The sequence below is a fragment of the Poecile atricapillus genome, chromosome 9, assembly GCF_030490865.1.
Source record: "Poecile atricapillus isolate bPoeAtr1 chromosome 9, bPoeAtr1.hap1, whole genome shotgun sequence".
NCBI lineage: Eukaryota > Metazoa > Chordata > Aves > Passeriformes > Paridae > Poecile > Poecile atricapillus.
The window spans coordinates 6,248,685-6,266,939 of record NC_081257.1 but is presented as its reverse complement, the minus strand read 5'-3'; the positions used below and the strand labels follow the sequence as shown (position 1 = coordinate 6,266,939).

General features: G+C 38.9%; 1 protein-coding gene across 4 annotated transcripts in view; it reads right to left on the bottom strand.

Moving 5' to 3' along the window:
• Positions 1 to 18,255, bottom strand: part of ATG7 (autophagy related 7) — an 82,333-nt gene that overhangs the window by 10,824 nt on the left and 53,254 nt on the right. Inside the window, exons 19-20 of one of the 4 annotated variants that reach the window (XM_058844717.1) lie at positions 16,079 to 16,281; positions 14,779 to 14,843 (exon numbers count right to left, since the gene is read on the bottom strand). The exons of 1 other annotated variant lie outside the window; for it this stretch is intronic. In XM_058844717.1, the coding sequence (XP_058700700.1) occupies positions 14,779 to 14,843; positions 16,079 to 16,281 (268 nt within the window). Of the gene's footprint in view, positions 1 to 3,850; positions 4,838 to 5,938; positions 6,107 to 14,778; positions 14,844 to 16,078; positions 16,282 to 18,255 lie in introns of those variants that run through there. 2 more of the 4 variants (XM_058844718.1, XM_058844719.1) reach the window with 2 other exon arrangements.

Below are 18,255 nucleotides of genomic sequence, written 5' to 3'. Positions count from 1 at the left end.
TTTTGTGTCCAATTTACAAAGGTTTATAAAGAACAAAGTAGTGGTATCTTAATAAAGTATACACAGAGGGAAGAGGAAAATCCAAAACAAAAGGGAAAAATTCAATACAGAAGTTAACAATTGCAAATTTCCTTCAAGAAAACGAGCTCCATGGGATTGTGCAAAGGAAGCTGTGTGAAATATTGACAGCTGAATTATCACAGGCTCCTGACTAAGAGCAATGCATGTTTTCAAAAAAAGACACTTAAACTTTTAATAGATGATGACTTTGCAAACTCTGGGGATTATTTCAAAAGAGAGGGAACAAAATACAGAAAGCCAAGAAAGACAATGTGTGAAATGACTGTCAGAAGAGTCTGATTTCCAAAGCAAGCTGTAAATTTGGGATTTGTTCACGTCCTACAGCACATCTGGGCGAGGCAAAGCCAAACACAGCTACAGGCAAAGGCAGGAATCAGAGAATGGGAGGATAATGAAGCAGCTCCAGCCCAGCCTGCACAAAGCTGGGCAGATGATCTGAATTCACCTGTTCCTTCAAATACCTTCAAATACCTGCTGCTGCAGTCCAGCCTCTTTGGGCAGCTTCTGAAATTCCACATGCAAACCCCAGCTGTTCAGGAGAAGAGAAAGATTCCCACACTTGTTTTCTTGCAAGGCCAACTATTATTTTTGTCAATAACAGGAACAACGAGGGGGGAAAAGCCCACAATTTCCCACTGATGGATTTTCCACAGCTCCACACTGTGCATTCAATAAATCCAATGGAACAGAGAGTTTTGAATTTCCTCCCTACCACAGTAACACAAATTAAACCTCCACAACAACAGCTCCAAAACTGGCGCTCACCTACCCAGGCTTTGCATCTTCAAATTAACATCTGTGATTCAATCAGATCATTATTTATCTTCCAAATAAACTTGCAGGAATAGAGATGTACCTTGAGGGGATTCTGAGAAGTTTCTTGCCTCCAAAATGCCAAGCAAGCCCCACATGTGTTGTTTTCTGCACAACTGAGATGAATTTGCAGACACATGGAGCAAAAGATGCTGCTCAGGAGGAGCTGGAGGAGGTTTTTTTATGCAGACCACAGGATTTGCTGGGTTATGAATGCTTCACGTATGGTAAGGGGTAAAGAGTAAAATTCTAAAGGCTGGAAATGAAATGTTTTATCAATCAAATGAAATGAAATGTTTTATCAATCAAACAGCACAGCTGAGGATCACATGAGAACACAGCTTCACAGAGTAATGATCAAATTCAATCCATGATTTAGAAACAATCAGGATTTTTAACGAAAGAAGAACACATTCAAGCAACTTTCTGCTATTTTACAGCAATAAAATGTGAATTTTTTCCTAGATCTGAGGTAAATCATGTTCCAGCTCTGTGCTTTACCACAGAGGAGATCCAAGAGGATTTTGGGCAGCCTGAATCCCTTTCCAGTGTGGATATGTGGCTGAAGAGCCCCGTGAGTGTGGCTGGATGTGCTGCACAAACACAAATCAAACTGCACCTCCAAATTCATGAATCCCTGCAGGTTCCAGCCTGCAGCCTGTGCAGCCAGGCTGAGGGGATAATTACAAACTGCAGCACCTTTCATCTCTCTCCCTCTGCACAGTGAGCACTTCCCTCATCTCCCTCAGCTCCAGCCTTTTCCATATTCAACAATTCCCACCCCCTTTCCCACAGTGAACACCCAGGAGGAGCAGAGCTCTGCACCAAGGGGAGATTGGGCTTTGCTCAGAGCACTCTCGCTGGCCAAGATGCAAGAATAAATATATATATATATATAAAAATATATATTTATATAAAAATATATATATAAATATATAAATATATAAAAATATATTATAAAATATATTATAAAAATATATTTTATAAAATATATTATAAATTTATATTATATTATATTATATTATATTATATTATATTATATTATATTACATTACATTATATTATATTACATTACATTATATTACATTACATTACATTATATTACATTACATTACATTGTATTACATTACATTACATTGTATTATATTATATTACATTGTATTATATTATATTGTATTGTATTATATTATATTGTATTGTATTATATTATATTGTATTGTATTATATTATATTGTATTGTATTATATTATATTGTATTATATTATATTATATTATATTATATTATATTATATTATATTATATTATATTATATTATATTATATTATATTATATTATATTATATTATATTATATTATATTATATTATATTATATTATATTATATTATATTATATTATAAATATATATTAACTTATAAATATAAAAAGATATTATAAATATATTCTATTATAAATATATAAAATATATTCTATTATAAATAGATAAAAACATATTATAAACATATATAAACATATTTTATAAATGTAGAAAAATATATTGTAAATAGATACAAATATATTATAAATTATAATAAATATATATAATATAATATATATAAATATTTTATCATATTATATATAATCTATTATAAAAATGAATTGTTTATATAAAAATAAATAATAAAATAAATATAGTTTATATAAATAATAAAATAAATAATATATTGTTAATCTAAATAATAAAACAAATACTATATTGTTTATATAAATATAAATAATAGGAAGAATGAGGTAGGGGAAAGCTCACAAATTCCCACTGATTGTTTTTCCCCAGCTCCAGATTGCACTTTCACTAAATCCAATGGAATTGAGAGCCCTGCATTTCCCCCCTACCACAGCAACACCTGGGACCTGCAAACTGAACTTCCACAACAGCAGCTCCAAAACTGGGGCTCACCTACCCAGGCTTTATTATTTTCTGTTATTTTATACATTATTAAAATATATAAAAATAAATTTTATATTTATTACAATTCTAAAATGAATGATTTATTAATTTAGGATTTCTCCTATGGTTTGCTGTAGCTGGGGAATGCACTCCAGCAAGGACCCACCTGTGCTCCCAGTGCAAGACCTCATCCTCCCCAATTTTTTTTTCAAAACTACCTTCTAACTTCCTCTAATTCAACTATACCCAGAATCAGGCCATAATCTGAATAATTAATTATCAGATACTTCATCCTTCATGCACAAATTCCAAACTTAAACACACACACAGAGAAATTAACCTAAAAAATAGAATCAAATCCAAGGCTTGGAAAAACTGCATTTCTTTCTTCATTCAGGCAGGAGGAGGAAAGGGGGGATCATTTCTCCAGATCCCTGCACACAGTGGCCCAATCCCAGCCACCTGACCTGGCTGACAAATCCCTGGCATCCCTTGTACCTCCACAAATTCTCTTTTCCTGTCTTCCCCCACAGCCTCCCCTTCACTATCCTGCAATAAAATCAAGCCCATCAACCTTGTACCTTATTTTTGGGTTTTTTTATTTCAATGCTGGTGGCCCTGACTGCTGCTTTTGCCCTTAGTGCTTTTCCAAAATTCTGCTTTTTGAGCCCACAGCCACAGCTTGCAAGGTCAGGGTGATGGGGCATTCTCATTTTAATTTCAACAAACAGCAACTTTTCTACAAGTTCCTCTTGTTGGAAATTTTTTAAAATACACATACAATACTTAAAAGCACAGAATGGTTTGGGTTGGAAGGGGCCTTAAAGCCTAAATATCTTGTAGAACTGGCATCTGAAGGACTTTGAAAGCTATTTTTAAGAACAAAACAGAAAAAGGCAAGTAAAGAGCACAGAAATTATTTATTTACAAATAAACTTTAAGCTAGAAAGTCTTTTGAATATCTCCAGTTCCAAGCAGATATACAAACAGTAGCACCAAGCAGTAATTAGTCCCTTCTGAGTTTAGAGCAATTTTCCCAGGTATTCATCAGAAAATGACATGAAAACATTCACAAAAAGGACTTTTTTTTTTTTTGTCATGACTAACAATAAACGAAACAATACAGGAAAAAAAAAAAAAGAAACAAACAAAAAATGCACACGAGGGTTTTTCTGGTATAAAAATGCCTCAGACAGATTTCCTTCCATTGTTCCTTGTTTTATGAGGGAAAAGAAATCCCAAAGCACAGAGGCAGCAAACACAAACCCAATTTCTCTCCTGTCTGGAAGTGCTCTGAGCTGAAAAGGGCATTTTGCACTGGAGCTGTGGCAAAATCTCTAAAAGGAGATTTTCTACTACTCAGCCTTTTCTTTTCTTTTTCTTTCAGCTCTTAAAAAACTGCAGACAAGTGGGAAAATAAATAAACACGCCCCCAAGTACGTTTGATGATTGCCATTATTCTGTTTTGTGTGGGATTTTCAACCTCATTTTACTACCACGTGTGCTTGAAGGAAGCCACAATTAATGGAAGTTCTGTCACAGGAATGATTAAATCTGATAGAAAGCCTTTGACTGAAATGAAAATAAAACATTGTAGTATATAATAGTGTATATTTGAATTCTTCTATCACCTTCCCCCTTTGACGTGCCCAGGTTTTACATTAAAAAATAAAACTCTAAGTTTATATTAATCACTTTTATGAGTCCTGCCAAAAAATTGATAACACAGACATAAAAGCAAATTTACTTTCATGGCTTGTACAGGAAATGTGGATTGGATACATAAATGGATCTCAGAATAATTAAAGCATTTCTACACCTGAGCCTGTGCCACTCCAGCTGCCCATTTTTATTTGTTTTGCCCAATTTTATTTGTTTTGCTGTAAATCCGTAATTTGCCATGTCCCAGTGCATCTTTTTAACTCCCAGGTGATGCAGAGGTGCTGTCAGAAAATGAGCTGTCAGGTCACACCAATCAAGCAGGTTAAAAACCAGCAGCAGATTAACTCCAGCACTCAACTGCAGGAATAAACAAAGCAGAAACAATCAAGGTATGATAAAAGATGGGATTTGAGGGACACTCAGTGCTCTGACATGGGGACACAGAGTCCCTGAGCTCCAGAGCCACCTCTGGAGATCATTTTGTGCATCCTCCACCCAGAGCAGGGTCAGCAGCCTGGGGGGGTTCAGGTTCCTGCCCACAGAATCACCAAACAATTCCAGAATGGTTTGTCCAGCTGAGTTTTAAACATTCCTGAGATTTCACAGCTTCTCCAAGAACCCTGCTCCAGTGGTTTTACATCCAAAGATCAACTTGGTTAAATTAGCCCATAGCTGCCACAAATCCATAAATATGTCTTCTTTTATTATCATCATCATCCTCCTCACAATGCTTCTTTACAGCCCCTGGCACAGCAACACCCTCCTGGCAAGACCAGCACGCTCATCCAGTCTTTCCAACAGCTAAAAGATGCTGAATTCTACAGTTCTGTTCACCTAAAAACCAGATAATTCTCATTTATTGCAAAGAAACTCTGCCCAGGCAGGGCACACTTTGCTGTGGGGAGGAGCAATCCCACCACCCTCCGTGGAATCAGAGGTTTTGGGTGGGAGAAGGAACTTGGATTGACAATTCCAAGATCATGAAGGGACAGTGTCCCTGAGAACTGGGAAAACCTTCCTCTTCTTTTCAAAAATTCCCAAATTCTACAAGGGGGGAAAAAACCCTCTCAGAAATCCTTGGGGCTTTAGTGACTGATTAAAGAGCACAGATCATTCTCAGGTGAGCCAGAGATTCCCATAACAATAAAAAGTGTTATTGGAAGGCCACCTAACCCAGATATGAGTCAACTTTCAGCATTTTCACGTCTGATAAACCACACTGCATCCTCACAAAGCGTAGCTGGCAAACACAAGCAAAATATGCATTATTCTAAGGAATTCCAAAGCCAACAACAGCTCAATTCCCATCCTCAGAAAATAACATTTGGCAGAAGAAATGAACACACGTCCCACATGCAGTTATGTCATCTGAAATGTGAATTTTGAGCATTAGTATAACCAGACTTCCTCTCCTGCACTGTCTGTAACACATAAGTAACAGAAAACTTGAAATGCAATCAAAATATTAATTCATTAAAACTTTGATTTATCCAGTGACCTCACTAATCTCATCATTGCTTCCATGGAGATCCATGTGGTGTATACACAACATTTCTGTCTTGTGGAGGAGGTGGCAAGAAGGTAGGGAAAACTTTCTCCTCTCTCCTCTTCTACAGGAGGAATGCTCTTCAGATAGTTAGAAACTAAAATAATTTCTGTAAATCTAAATTGAGGGAAAAAAAGAACCCGGTTTGCATTGTTAAATGCTCAGAGGATACTGGATTATCAGATTTATTTCATGTTGTATACTTCAGAAACTTAGGGAAGAGAAATCCATTTGTTTTAAAATCTTACGTGGCAGTTTCCCTCCTGATTGATCCTGTCACTTTTCCCATTAGGTTTATCAAAATATATATTACCCAGAAAACTGCAAGTGCTGGTATAAAAGCACAAAGAGGAAAAAAAAATCAGTAATTAAAGGTAAGGTAATGATGTTCTAGAAATAGAACAGACAGATCAAGTTTCTGGTTTGGTTTTGTTTCAAATGGACAGAAAAACCTGAAAAAGCAAAAAGATGCCTCAGCAGTGAGAGACCTCTGCAAGCACCTTGCCTTGCTCTGGAAACATCTGCTAGGCTCATGCAATAAATTATCAATAAATTATCAATAAACTATCAATAAACTATAAATAAACTATCAATAAATTAACAATAAACAGAGGCAGCCTCAATTTCACTGAAAAACTCATGTACTGATTTAAAACCATATGTCCAACCCAGATTCTGCTGAAAACTTGTCCAAGTGTCACATTTATTCCTGTAACACTTTAATTAATACAGAAACAAACAAGAATTTTGATGAGACTGTGCAGAGATTTTGGGCCTGGAGGCTCTTGCAGGGATCAGGATTCTGCAAGCCCTTTCAAAATTGCTTTTGATTTTCTGACCACAGGATTTCAACATCTGCTGGACTAACAGATTGCCTGCAAGTAGCTGTGTCCCAGCTATCAAATCTTATTTAATTCCCAATTTTTATCTGGACCTGCTGTGACAAAAGTGGGTGCCCACTTGTTGTGCTGTTGATTTTTCATTCCCAGGGACAAGGCAATGTTTTCCCAAGCTCCTGATGGAGGAAGAACCTTATCCCAAAGCTGCTGGAAGAGTCCACGACCACCCCAAGCAATGGGTGGCTCTGGGCAGCAGATCCCAAATCAAACCCACCCTGCTGCCCTTCCTCAGCTGTGCTTTGGAAAAGCAGAGGAACAAACCCAGCCCCTGCAGTCTGATCCAGCTACAAACCAATCCTGGCATGTTCCAGGTTTATCCAGCCCAGGCAGGCTTAGCAAAGCCCAGCTGCAGCCCTGCCCTGGATCCCAGGAGCACGAGCACCCCACGGAGCTCAGGGATGGCCCAGATGTGCTCCAGCAGAGGCTCCCAGTTGCTTCCAAGGCAATCAGCTTGTTTTGGCTCAGAATTCCCTTTTCCCCCTCCATCTGGGGTGCTTTTGATCCTCTGGCCCCCTCTGTGACTGCAATCCCAGGAGTTTATGGGATCACAAAGAACGTGTGAGTCCAGCTGGGAGCGACAGAGTGAGGAGCCACTTTAAAAATCTGATTGCAGGCAGCAGAGAGAGTGAGTGTGGTCACAAAATGGGAATACAGAACTAGGATGTGCAGTGGATTTTCCATAAAATTCATCTTAAAACAAGCAACAGGTCTCTTGTACTATGAGAACAAATTTTACCTCTTCATGGCACTAAATCTACGTTATCCTAAATATCTCATTTTTGTCACTTCACCTCTTCTTCCCCCACAAAGAAAGATCTGGAATACACTTATGAGGTTGTTTTGGATAATTATAAACAATTAAGGGTTTTAATTCAAACAGAAAATGGTCAAACACTGCAGGGTCCTCAGGGCTGCCCCTCTCGTGCTGGGATTCCCAGCAGGATGCAGAAGCCAGGTGATTCCAGGCTCCATCAGCATTCAGCAGGGACACATCCCAGAGCACAGAACTGCCACTCCAGCTCAGGCTGGTGCCAGCAGGCTCCAGCAGCTCTTGGAGAATAGAATATGCCATGAGTGGCACCTTCACAGGTGCCCAAAAAAACCCCCAACCCCAAAAATTTTTTAAAATATACACGCACACACATATATATACATTTTAAACCAATTCTGTAGTTTTTATGAACATTTAAAAGAACATTACACTTCTGGAATCACAGAATCCCAGCATGGTTTGGGTTGGGAAGGATGTCAAAGCCCATCCAGCTCCACCCCTGCCATGGCAGGGACACCTCCCACTGTCCCAGGTGCTCCCAGCCCTGCCCAGCCTGGCCTTGGGCACTGCCAGGGATGCTGGAAGCTGCATCCCAACCTCAGCTCCACCTGGAATCACCTCGTTCTCAGCCTGATTCCACACCAAATCTTCCTCTTCCTTTTTCTGGCTCAGTGGAACATTCTTGCAAAATGCCAGTGCTGCATTCAACTGTTGTGTAATGCAGATACTTCAAACAAACCCAAACAACCCCACAAAGGACATGTAACACAAAGCACAGCTTTCCCAGGAGCAGGATTCCACCCAAACATCCTCACTGGCAGCTCAGAAAAGTCAGTTTTGTATTTTCAGACCCCCTCTCCCGTGTTAACCTTTCAAGTGCTACTACTTCAGCACAAAATTTATTTAAGAGCTGTTATGTACCTCTGATATTTCTCTTCTGGTGTGATAAATAACAGCATCATTCTTCTGCTGAAGGACTTCTTTGTCCTCAGAGCTGTATATAAAATTTTTATATTGTAACTAAAACCTGAGGTTCTGATTTCCTCCACAGCAGGGATGGCTGGTTTTCCCCATTTCATTTTTCATGATGGGTAGCAGAAGATATTTTCTAAGGAGTTAAATCTGAATTAGAGACATTCTTTGCCCCTCTGCACAACACTGAAAATAGTTCAGCTGCATTGTGAAAATTTAGTGAAGTTTTCCTTCACCTTTAAAGTCAGGAGCTGTTTCTTCCACAGATAAAAGTTTGTTGTCAGCAACACCTGGCACAGGCAACCTTGATAAATTATTCCAGACACACACAGTTATAATGGAGAGAATAAACTTGTTTACAGTGGTGATTTTTACAAATCAGAGCTCCACCAGTGCACTCTTTAAGGTAAAGCAAGCTTTAAAATCTTCCTGCTCACATATCATGCACCTAAAGGAATAAATTCCTTTAAAAAGGCAATTTCTTCCTTCTCCAAGACAAATTATCAATGTTATAACTTAGGTTATTAAACAAATTAAGCTGTACTGCCATTATGATGCTGCTCAGATGAATTAGTCATATTTGGCATGAACAATTTAATCCTCCAGTGGGTTTAGCATCTTAACTGAATCTTTTTTATTTTAAAGGTTATTTCTTGGTGGCAGAGGGGGGATTGCTAAGGGAGAGGGGTGGCATTTGTTTTTCATGTGCTGCTCAGCATGCACTGCAGTGCAGCTCCACTTCCAGCTGAAAAACCTAAACAGCAAATTAAAATATTTCACCAAATACCACCTAATTATTTTAATAAATAAATACTCTATAATCAGTACAAAACCATGCTTTATAATCCTTGTTTTGAAAGCCAAGGAGCTGTTTTCCAGTTCAAAAGGTTCCTGAAGGACTAAATGAAGATGTCCTGGTGTGATGTACTCATTTCCTACTGCTCTGACACCCAAACATTGTTCAGAGTGATGGTGGAGAGGAAGGAACTGCTCATGGAAACTTTGGTGTCCCTTTGTGCAGCCCCAGTAAAACCCCAACAAGAACAAGAGAAGTTCCATAACATTAACCAGCATTACTGAGGGGCTAAAAACCACCCAGCCTTTCACAATCCTATCTCAGGTTTGCATCTGCACGCTTCATTTTCTGGGATGAAGAGCACTCAGGACTTCAGAAAACATCTGTAATTACCAGAATGAGGGACAGGAGAGCATGAAGCCCTTGTCAAAATGTCCAGCCTGAGAGCCTCCTCAGAGGTGAAGGATTCTCCAGCACAGCAGGGATTGCTCCCAAAGCACACCCTCAGTGCCAGGGAGCCAGGTGAGCACCCCATCCAGCGTGAAGAACCTCATTTGTTTCTCTCTGAGCTTTAATTAGTGATTTCCCTGCTCCTTCTCTCATTAATTGTGCAAAAAGCTGCCCCTGCCATCAGCTGCAGAGCATCAGGTCTCAGCCTGCACCCTGGGATGGCCCTGCACAGCTCCAATCTCACAGCCAGGAGTCTCCAAAATAAAATAAATAAAATAAAAATCGGAGTAGAGGTGCTCAGGGTCTTTCTGTGAGCCAGGACAGAAAGCTGCTGTGGTCATGAATAAACAGCACTGGATTTTGTTCTCATATAAAGCAAGGCCTGCTTCTGGGCTGTACAAAGCGCTGCTTCCAGGAATTCCAAAATCCAGAGGCTTTTTGGAAGTGAAGAGACCAAGGTGCTCCTTGAAAAATTAAGCCCCAAAAGGAAGAGCCCACGAACAGCTAAAACATTTGTGGCAAGCTGAAAAACTCCTCTCCCAGCTGGGAGCAAGCTGCAACTCGCATGGGGCCCTGCACACCCTGGCAAAGTCCTGAATTGTTGGGAGCAGACAAAGTCTGGTTAGTCATGTGTGCTCAGGGGAAGGATGTTACACCAATCTGCACTGCCTCTCTCCACACACGTCAAACTGCTCACTAAAGCTGGTTTTCCACCCCTTTTCCCCCCCTGAGCTGTGGCACACAGCTGTGAGCAGGAGAAGAACAACCCCCAGCACTGGCAGGGATGGTGTGGAGGGATTCTGAGTTTAGAGATCTCCAGACTGAGCTGCAGTGCCTCTGAGGACAGCACTGGGAACCACACATCACACTGGGATGAGAATTCAAACTGCTGCCTGCATTTCTAAAGGATGGAGCAGGTGGATTCTAAAATATACAGAATATTCTAAAATATACAGAATATTCTAAAATATACAGAATATTCTAAAATATACAGAATATTCGAAAATATACAGAATATTCGAAAATATACAGAATATTCGAAAATATACAGAATATTCTAAAATATTCTAGCAAGGTTTCTAATCTGGAATTATGGATTAGAATCCATTATTAATAATGGTTTACAAACCAGCCAAAAGCTGGGTTAATGTCCCATAACCAGCACAATATTCAACCAAATAATATATGATATATAAACCTATAAATAAATCAATATAAATCTATAAATCACAAACCTTACTGGTTTGGATCTCTCTGTCTCATTGGGAACATGGTATGGCCCCAAGTATGGGTATGTTTTTATATTTATATTTTATATTTATATGGAAATATCCACTCTCCCCTTCAGCTTGATTTTGCATTCTGGAGAATTTTAAGCCTTGCCCTTGATACAGACACAAATAGTTTATTTTACCAAATGTTCAATTAATATATAAAAATACATTTAATAAATAGTTTAAATTTACTTTAAATTTAATTTTGTTCCCTTCTGAACAAAAAACTATGTCTAGGCTTCATGTCTCGTTAAAGAACTGAGGAGGATTTATTTTTTACCAGCAAAAAACCCTACAAGATCACGTTCAATGAAAGAAATTATTTATCTCCATCAATGTCTCCAAGTTCTAATCTGGGGCAGTTGATAACATCAGTGCCATTAATTTAGAGACAATTGCTGTTTGCTTTATTTAGAGCAGCCAATCAAAAAGGGATTTATCTCCAGACTAGAACTTTTCCCACAGCAAGGAGAAATGAAATTCAGATGGAGCCCAAGTAGAAAGCTGGGCAGGCACATCCCATTATTTCATTGGGGGGAATTTGGGTTTTAAATTCTGGCACCGCTGCTAACGAGAAGAGAGAACACAAACCCCAACAAATCATTCGAAGGGCAGAACAAGTAACAAGTTATTATAATTATAAAAGTTCATGCAAAGATGAAAAGTGCCATAAAAACTTAGGGAAGATTATGCAGTGAGTCAAGGGCTGCTAAAAGACAATGAGGAATGGGATAAATCTTGTATTTCTTCATGTTTGTAACTGGACTCAAAAGACATCAGATCAACAGGATAATGAGATGCAATTGTGTTCCTTGACTTATTCACCATGGCACAATTACATTAATAACGGGAATTGTTGTTACTCTGAGAAAATGGTGGTGTCACTTTGATTTACAATCCATAAAAAAAGGGAAATTAGGAGCATCTCCACAAAGGGCAGCACCTACACTGATGAAATCACGCAGCAGTGAGACTGAAGGATAAAGGTGTTTAGGTTGTCTGATTACTGGTGACAGCCCTCTGAAAAATGAGTTAAAGGAGATTTATTAGAAGTGTTTCATAGAAACTGAGATGAGAAATTTATTGACTGGGTTCTAAAACATGCTGCAGGAGAAGGAAGGTGTCAGAACGCCCACAGCACTGGGGAAGAGAGTTCAAAAGGAGATGGAAATAAAGTAAAATCATTTTTAAGACAAGCTGAGCGTCTGCTCACGAGATGCACGGATCAAAACATGGAAATGCTGATGGTGACTGACAACATGAAGGACAAAGAGGTGCTGGGATGAAAAAATCCTCTGTGCAAAACATGGGTTAAACACTGGAGATAAAAACTGTGGGGACAGTGCCACATGGGGCTAACAAAAGAGAAAATTCCAGAGATGGAAAAGTATCAGTGCCACACAAAGATCCTCCTGCATCAGGAAAGGCACCTTCAGTACTCGTGGCACATTTAATTAAAAATTAACTTTTCCTCTGGAAGGGTCAAAACAATGATCAGGACCAGCATCTTTGAGAAATACTGTGATATGTGGGAATATTATGATTACTGAAGTTTAAGAGCCAGATTAAACAAAATAAGTGAATCTCAAATATTGTGATATATGGGAATATTATGATTTTTGAAGTTTAGGAACTGGATTGAGCAAAATAAGTGAGTTTTAAATGTTGTGATATGTGGGAATATTACAATTTTCAAAGTTTAGGAACCAGATTAAACAAGTGAATCTGAAAAATTGTGATATATGGGAATATTATGATTATTGAAATTTAAGAACCAAACAAAATAAGTAAATCTTAAATATGGTGATCTATGGGAATATTATGATTCTTTAAGAATCGGATTAAACCAAAATAAATGAATCTAAAATACTGGGCTATATGGGAGTATTACGACTTTTGAAGTTGAAGAAGCAGACTAAACGAGCTGGGTTAATTCTGAGAGCTCTGACAGAGCAGATGACAATTGTTGTGTTTGAGGGCTGGTGGCCAGCAGCTCGTCCCCACCCCAGTGCAGCTCAGCTGACCGAGCAGGGCAGATCTTTTATCACTGACGACCGCGATGAAAAACTGCTCCAGACTCCTGTTCCCAAAGGGCTGCACAGTGGGAATTCCAGCCTCCTGCTGAACCTCAGCCTTCCAAATTGCTCTGTCTGTTTTGGCCCTAGGCTGCTTATTAGAAATGATAAAAGTGCTCCTTTCAAACTCAAAGCAAGACAGCTCCAGTGCCAGTGTCAACATGACAGAGTGCTCGTGGCTACGAGGGGAGCGAGGAGAAGAGGGGCAGGAGAGAGGGAGAGGCAAGTAGGAACAGAATTCTCATCCCTGGCTGAAGCCCAGGCTTATCCCACCGTATTTTTAACCTTCTCCAAGTTGACTAGACTGGAATAGTTGCTGTGGCAGCAGTTGCAAATCAAACTCGTTGTAATTACTGTTACAACATAAAAATGAAGAAACGTCCCTGGAAAGGGTTCTGTGCCTTTGATATGCGTGCAGTGCTCGTTTAATCGGGGTTTGCCTCCTTCAGAGACTCTGAAAAGAAACAACCAATGAAGAAATAAAGAGGATTTCTTGAAAGGAAGCCAAAATGCAATGTTTTATGCTGAACTACACATATAAGGTAAGGAGGGGGTTTTCTTCCCCCCCCTCAATGAGTGAACAAAAGTTCAGTTTCAGGAGGAGAATACCTTTTTGACAGCACATAAATTAAAATTTGGGACAGAGAGACACAACCCCAGCAGTCTGTTGTGGCTTGTCACAGTACTCAAGAATCACAGATTATTCTGAGTTGGAAGGGACCCACAGCAATGGCCAAATTACTCCAAATAAGACTTTTCAAATATAATAATTAAAATAATGACCAAGATCACAGAATCATAAAATGGCCTGGGTTGGATGCACACAAGTGCTCACCAAGAGCCAGAATAGAAAGTCTGAACACTCACTTATTTAATCCTGAAGAATTATATGCAGAAATATTTATAATTGCAGACATTATCAGGTCCACAGAGAACGTGCTTGAGGAATTTGCAAAATTCAAAGGGAGTTCACAACACTGCGATGCAATTTGAATTTTTAAATGTTTTGACTTGTGCTGTTATTAATTTTTATGAGCAGAAAACACTCTAACAAACACAGTCAAAACATCCTGCAGACAAATGCAGGTAAGATTCAATTTAAAATAATACACTTTTTATTTAAATGATGTGCATATCCCCGTGGAACATGGCAAAATTTCCACAGAGCACAAAGTCCAAAACAAGACTGTGAATGCAAAGCCAGTTAAATTACCTGGGTTATCCCCCTTAGGATTCTCCATGGCATGTAGGATTCTTACCTTGGATTTTTGTTTATGTACAGTAAGCTTCCACAGATTTTATTTATAAACTCTTGCTTGGAATTTTCAATTATTTTATTCCCCAGTGTTTCTCCTTTTATGGCCATCTGTTTCTCCCCATATTTTGCCCCAAGGCACATCAGCTGTCTCCACAGCTGAATGAAATTCCCATCCCTGGCTCAAAGGAAAACTTTATATTTTTTGTTTATTTGTTGAACTATAAAGAAGCCACCCATCAAAAGAAGAATCCTTTACCTATGAGTTGGGTCTTGGGGTGCTGCACACATCCTCCCCACAAATATCTGTATATTCTTTTATCACTTTGAAATACAAGAAAAAAAAACAAGTTATTGAGTATGGGAGACCTAAGTATTGTTCATAATGTAAAAACTGCTTCTAAATGTTTTATAATAGAGTTAATTAGTGGAAAATTTTCTCTTCAATCCATGATTCTTAAATAGATTATTTCTTCCATGTATTAACTGAGTAGTGCACAGCAATGTGCAGAATGAAAAATAATTATCTCAATCAGTGCAACTTAAAAATAACCTGGTGCCTGCCTTGGCATAATGCAAGAAAATGATGTTTAAATTAGGAAATTATAAATGGGCATAGCTGCCATCATTGACTCTTGAGAAAGTGAGACACAGGACAGGAGAGGAGATGTGGAGAATTTGGAAAGAGGAAGTTAACAAAGAGCTCTATTTGGGCTTTTGATCTAAAACTTTCCAGAAAATGTTTTACAGCCAAGAGTCTCAAGATGAATGAGAAGCTGCTTGGAATAGGAGAAGCATCCAGCTGTCAACAGCAAAACAGTTTCAAGCAAACCATCCACCAATCCCCACCAAAACAGCCCAAATCCACCAACCCCCACCAAACCTTTGAGCTCACACTCCTCATTTTGGCCTGACCCCTCAATCCCCTCCAGTCCCCTGCTGAATTCGAGCCTCCAAACCCTCCCTGGAGGGAAATGGAGTGGGAGGGAGAGTGACCTGGGAGGAATAAAACCCAAACAGAATCCAACACCAGCCCTAAAAGGCAAAAAGGGACTGGGGATGGATGAGGATGGAAATGAGTGAGCTCCAGGCACCCCAAATTTTGCAGCTTTTCTTTGACACATCAAGATTCTACATCAAGAGGTGGCTTTGCTTTTCCAGCTACTCAGTGCCCCTAACTCAAGGTATTTCCTTCCCTAACTCAAGGTATTTCCTTCCCTAACTCAAGGTATTTCCTTCCCTAACTCAAGGTATTTCCTTCCCTAATTCAAGGTATTTCCTTCTCTGCCAGCCTTGCTGTGCACGTTCCTTGCCTGCCACTTCTGGAGGACGTTCATTGTTCCATGTCACCAACTCCAGCTGGAGAATCAGATTAAAAAAGACTGAAGCAAGGAATAATTTGGACAATTGGATCACTGAAGAAATTTTCTCGCTCAGTGCAAGCTGTTACATCCTGAGTTCTTACCAACACATCTAAAGAGAGATAAAACATCTTTAGAGGCAGGCTCAGCCCAGGCTCCACGTGCCTCCAGTGCCTGGAACCCTGAGGAATCACTCACCTCCCTGCAGGTCCTGATTCCTGCCCATCACACCAACCCTCCCTGTGATCCTCCTGTTCAGGAGATAAAATCACACCGTGTCTTTTGGGGACTGAGATCTTCATTCTGCCCCCTTTGAAGTCAACCGGAATTTTGGCATTTATCTCAACGATGAAGGATGAGATCCCAAAGTGTTTGTTCAGCAGTTCTGGAAGGATGCCAGCCTTAATAAAAATCAATCAAAATGCATTTTACAGACTTGGCCAATCCAAATATTTATTTGCAGACTCCCAGACTCATCCCAGTATCTGGCATTTCTTTCCCAGCTGAAATGCACAGCGATGCTGCCTGGCAGAGGCACCGACATGTTCCCCACGTTTTGTGAGCCAACATTCCTGTTCCTGCAAGCATTCAAACCAGGAGCTTGTAAAGACTCAGCAGGACTCAAACACTGTTCACTTTCTCATCTTCAGCTAATGGAATAATGTCTTTGATAAATCTGGCCCAGCAAGATCTTAATCCTACTGTTGGAAGAAGTTCATGAACTTAGCAAGGTTTTCCCCTTGAGAAAGAATCCTCCTTGAGATAAACTGTGATATTTATTTTTCCAAAAATTAATTCTATTGCTCCAATGAAAAACAGAAGGCAAAAAACCCAGATGCTGAGGGTGTTATTACCAATATTTTCTAAAAGTAGTGAGTACTAATTAGAGTGGAAAATAAGAATTTTTTCCATGGTGCTGATTACCAACATGTCCTTATATTTTCAGGACACCACAAACGAGAACAATTTGCTGTTTTCCAGGTTTTTTAGAATCACAGATAGAATTAGAAGCTGAGCTGTGAGGATAGCTGAAGGCTTCCAGGGGAAAGAGAAAAGAACAGCAGCAACCATTTGCCACATCTGCCCAATCTGATGCATTTGCAGAGTGCAGAGGTGAAAAAATCAAATTAAAGCAAACCCTCAGCACAACCACCCCAGAGTTCTGAGAGGTCTTGCATGAGCACAGTTTTAAAAGACTGACCTCCACCATTCCTTGTAATCTTGCTTTTTTTCTTGCTGGATTATTTTATGCATGAGAATTCTCCAGAATTTCAATTCCTACAGTCTTTTAAAAACTCTTATGGTTTCTATAAATATCATTTCCTCATCTCGTTGTCTCCATTAAAGGCACAAAGTCCAGCACATATTCTCCATCTTCACACTTAATCCATCTTAAAATCTCCTTTCATTATGTCAAGAATTTCTAGAGTTTTGCTTAGAATTCTAGAAAAATAAATGAAGTTAGGGACACCTGGAGATCATTTATTGAATGGGAAACTCATCCCATTTAAACCTTCTCCCCTGGGATAATGTCACTGTCTTCACCTTTTTGCTTGCCCACCTTTGGTAGAGTTTTCTGCTTAGAAAGAGAGAAATGTTGTGTTCCAAGTGCAGTGCCATAATTACAGGAATAATTATTAATAATTATTAATTATTTAAATTAGATACAAGTGGGAAAGCTTGGAATGAAATGACTTTTAAACCCAAACCCACTCCTCAGGATCTTATGAAGTTCCCTCAGAACGAAGACCCCTCTGCTTGCACTGGAAATTTAAAATCAAAATCTCAACACTCACCACACTCCTGCAAACAAAACTCAAAACTTTTGCTTTGTAAAATCACAAATATTTATGACTAAAGGTTTTATATTCACGACAGCAGAATGATTTTTGTTCAGCCTCACACAAATGAAGCCTGTCCTGTAAATTGTCCCTTTTCTTTAAGTTTAACCTCAAATCAGGTTTCAACAGCAATTCAAGGATGTGACTTCCCTCTGCACAATATCATAACAAACCCTATAGTAAAGGAAACAATGGACAGGTGTAACCTCAATGAGGAAAAAATCAGTCAAAACAAACAGTTTAGAGCTTGTTTCATTTAGTTAAGGCTAACAAGTCCAAACAAGCTAAAGACACCTCACAATTTAGGATTATTTTCCTCCTGGCAAAAAAGGAAAAAGAGTATTTTTACAGTCAAATGACATTCAATTTTTTTTTCTCTAAATATTAAAATATCCCCCACACTTGATTATGAAAATCCCCCAAAAGACAACAATAAAGAACAAATCCCTGACTTCTATATATATTTATCTATTTAAGACAACTGAAACAAAGACAGCATGACAGCATAAATACCTCCAAAATCCAGCACCAACT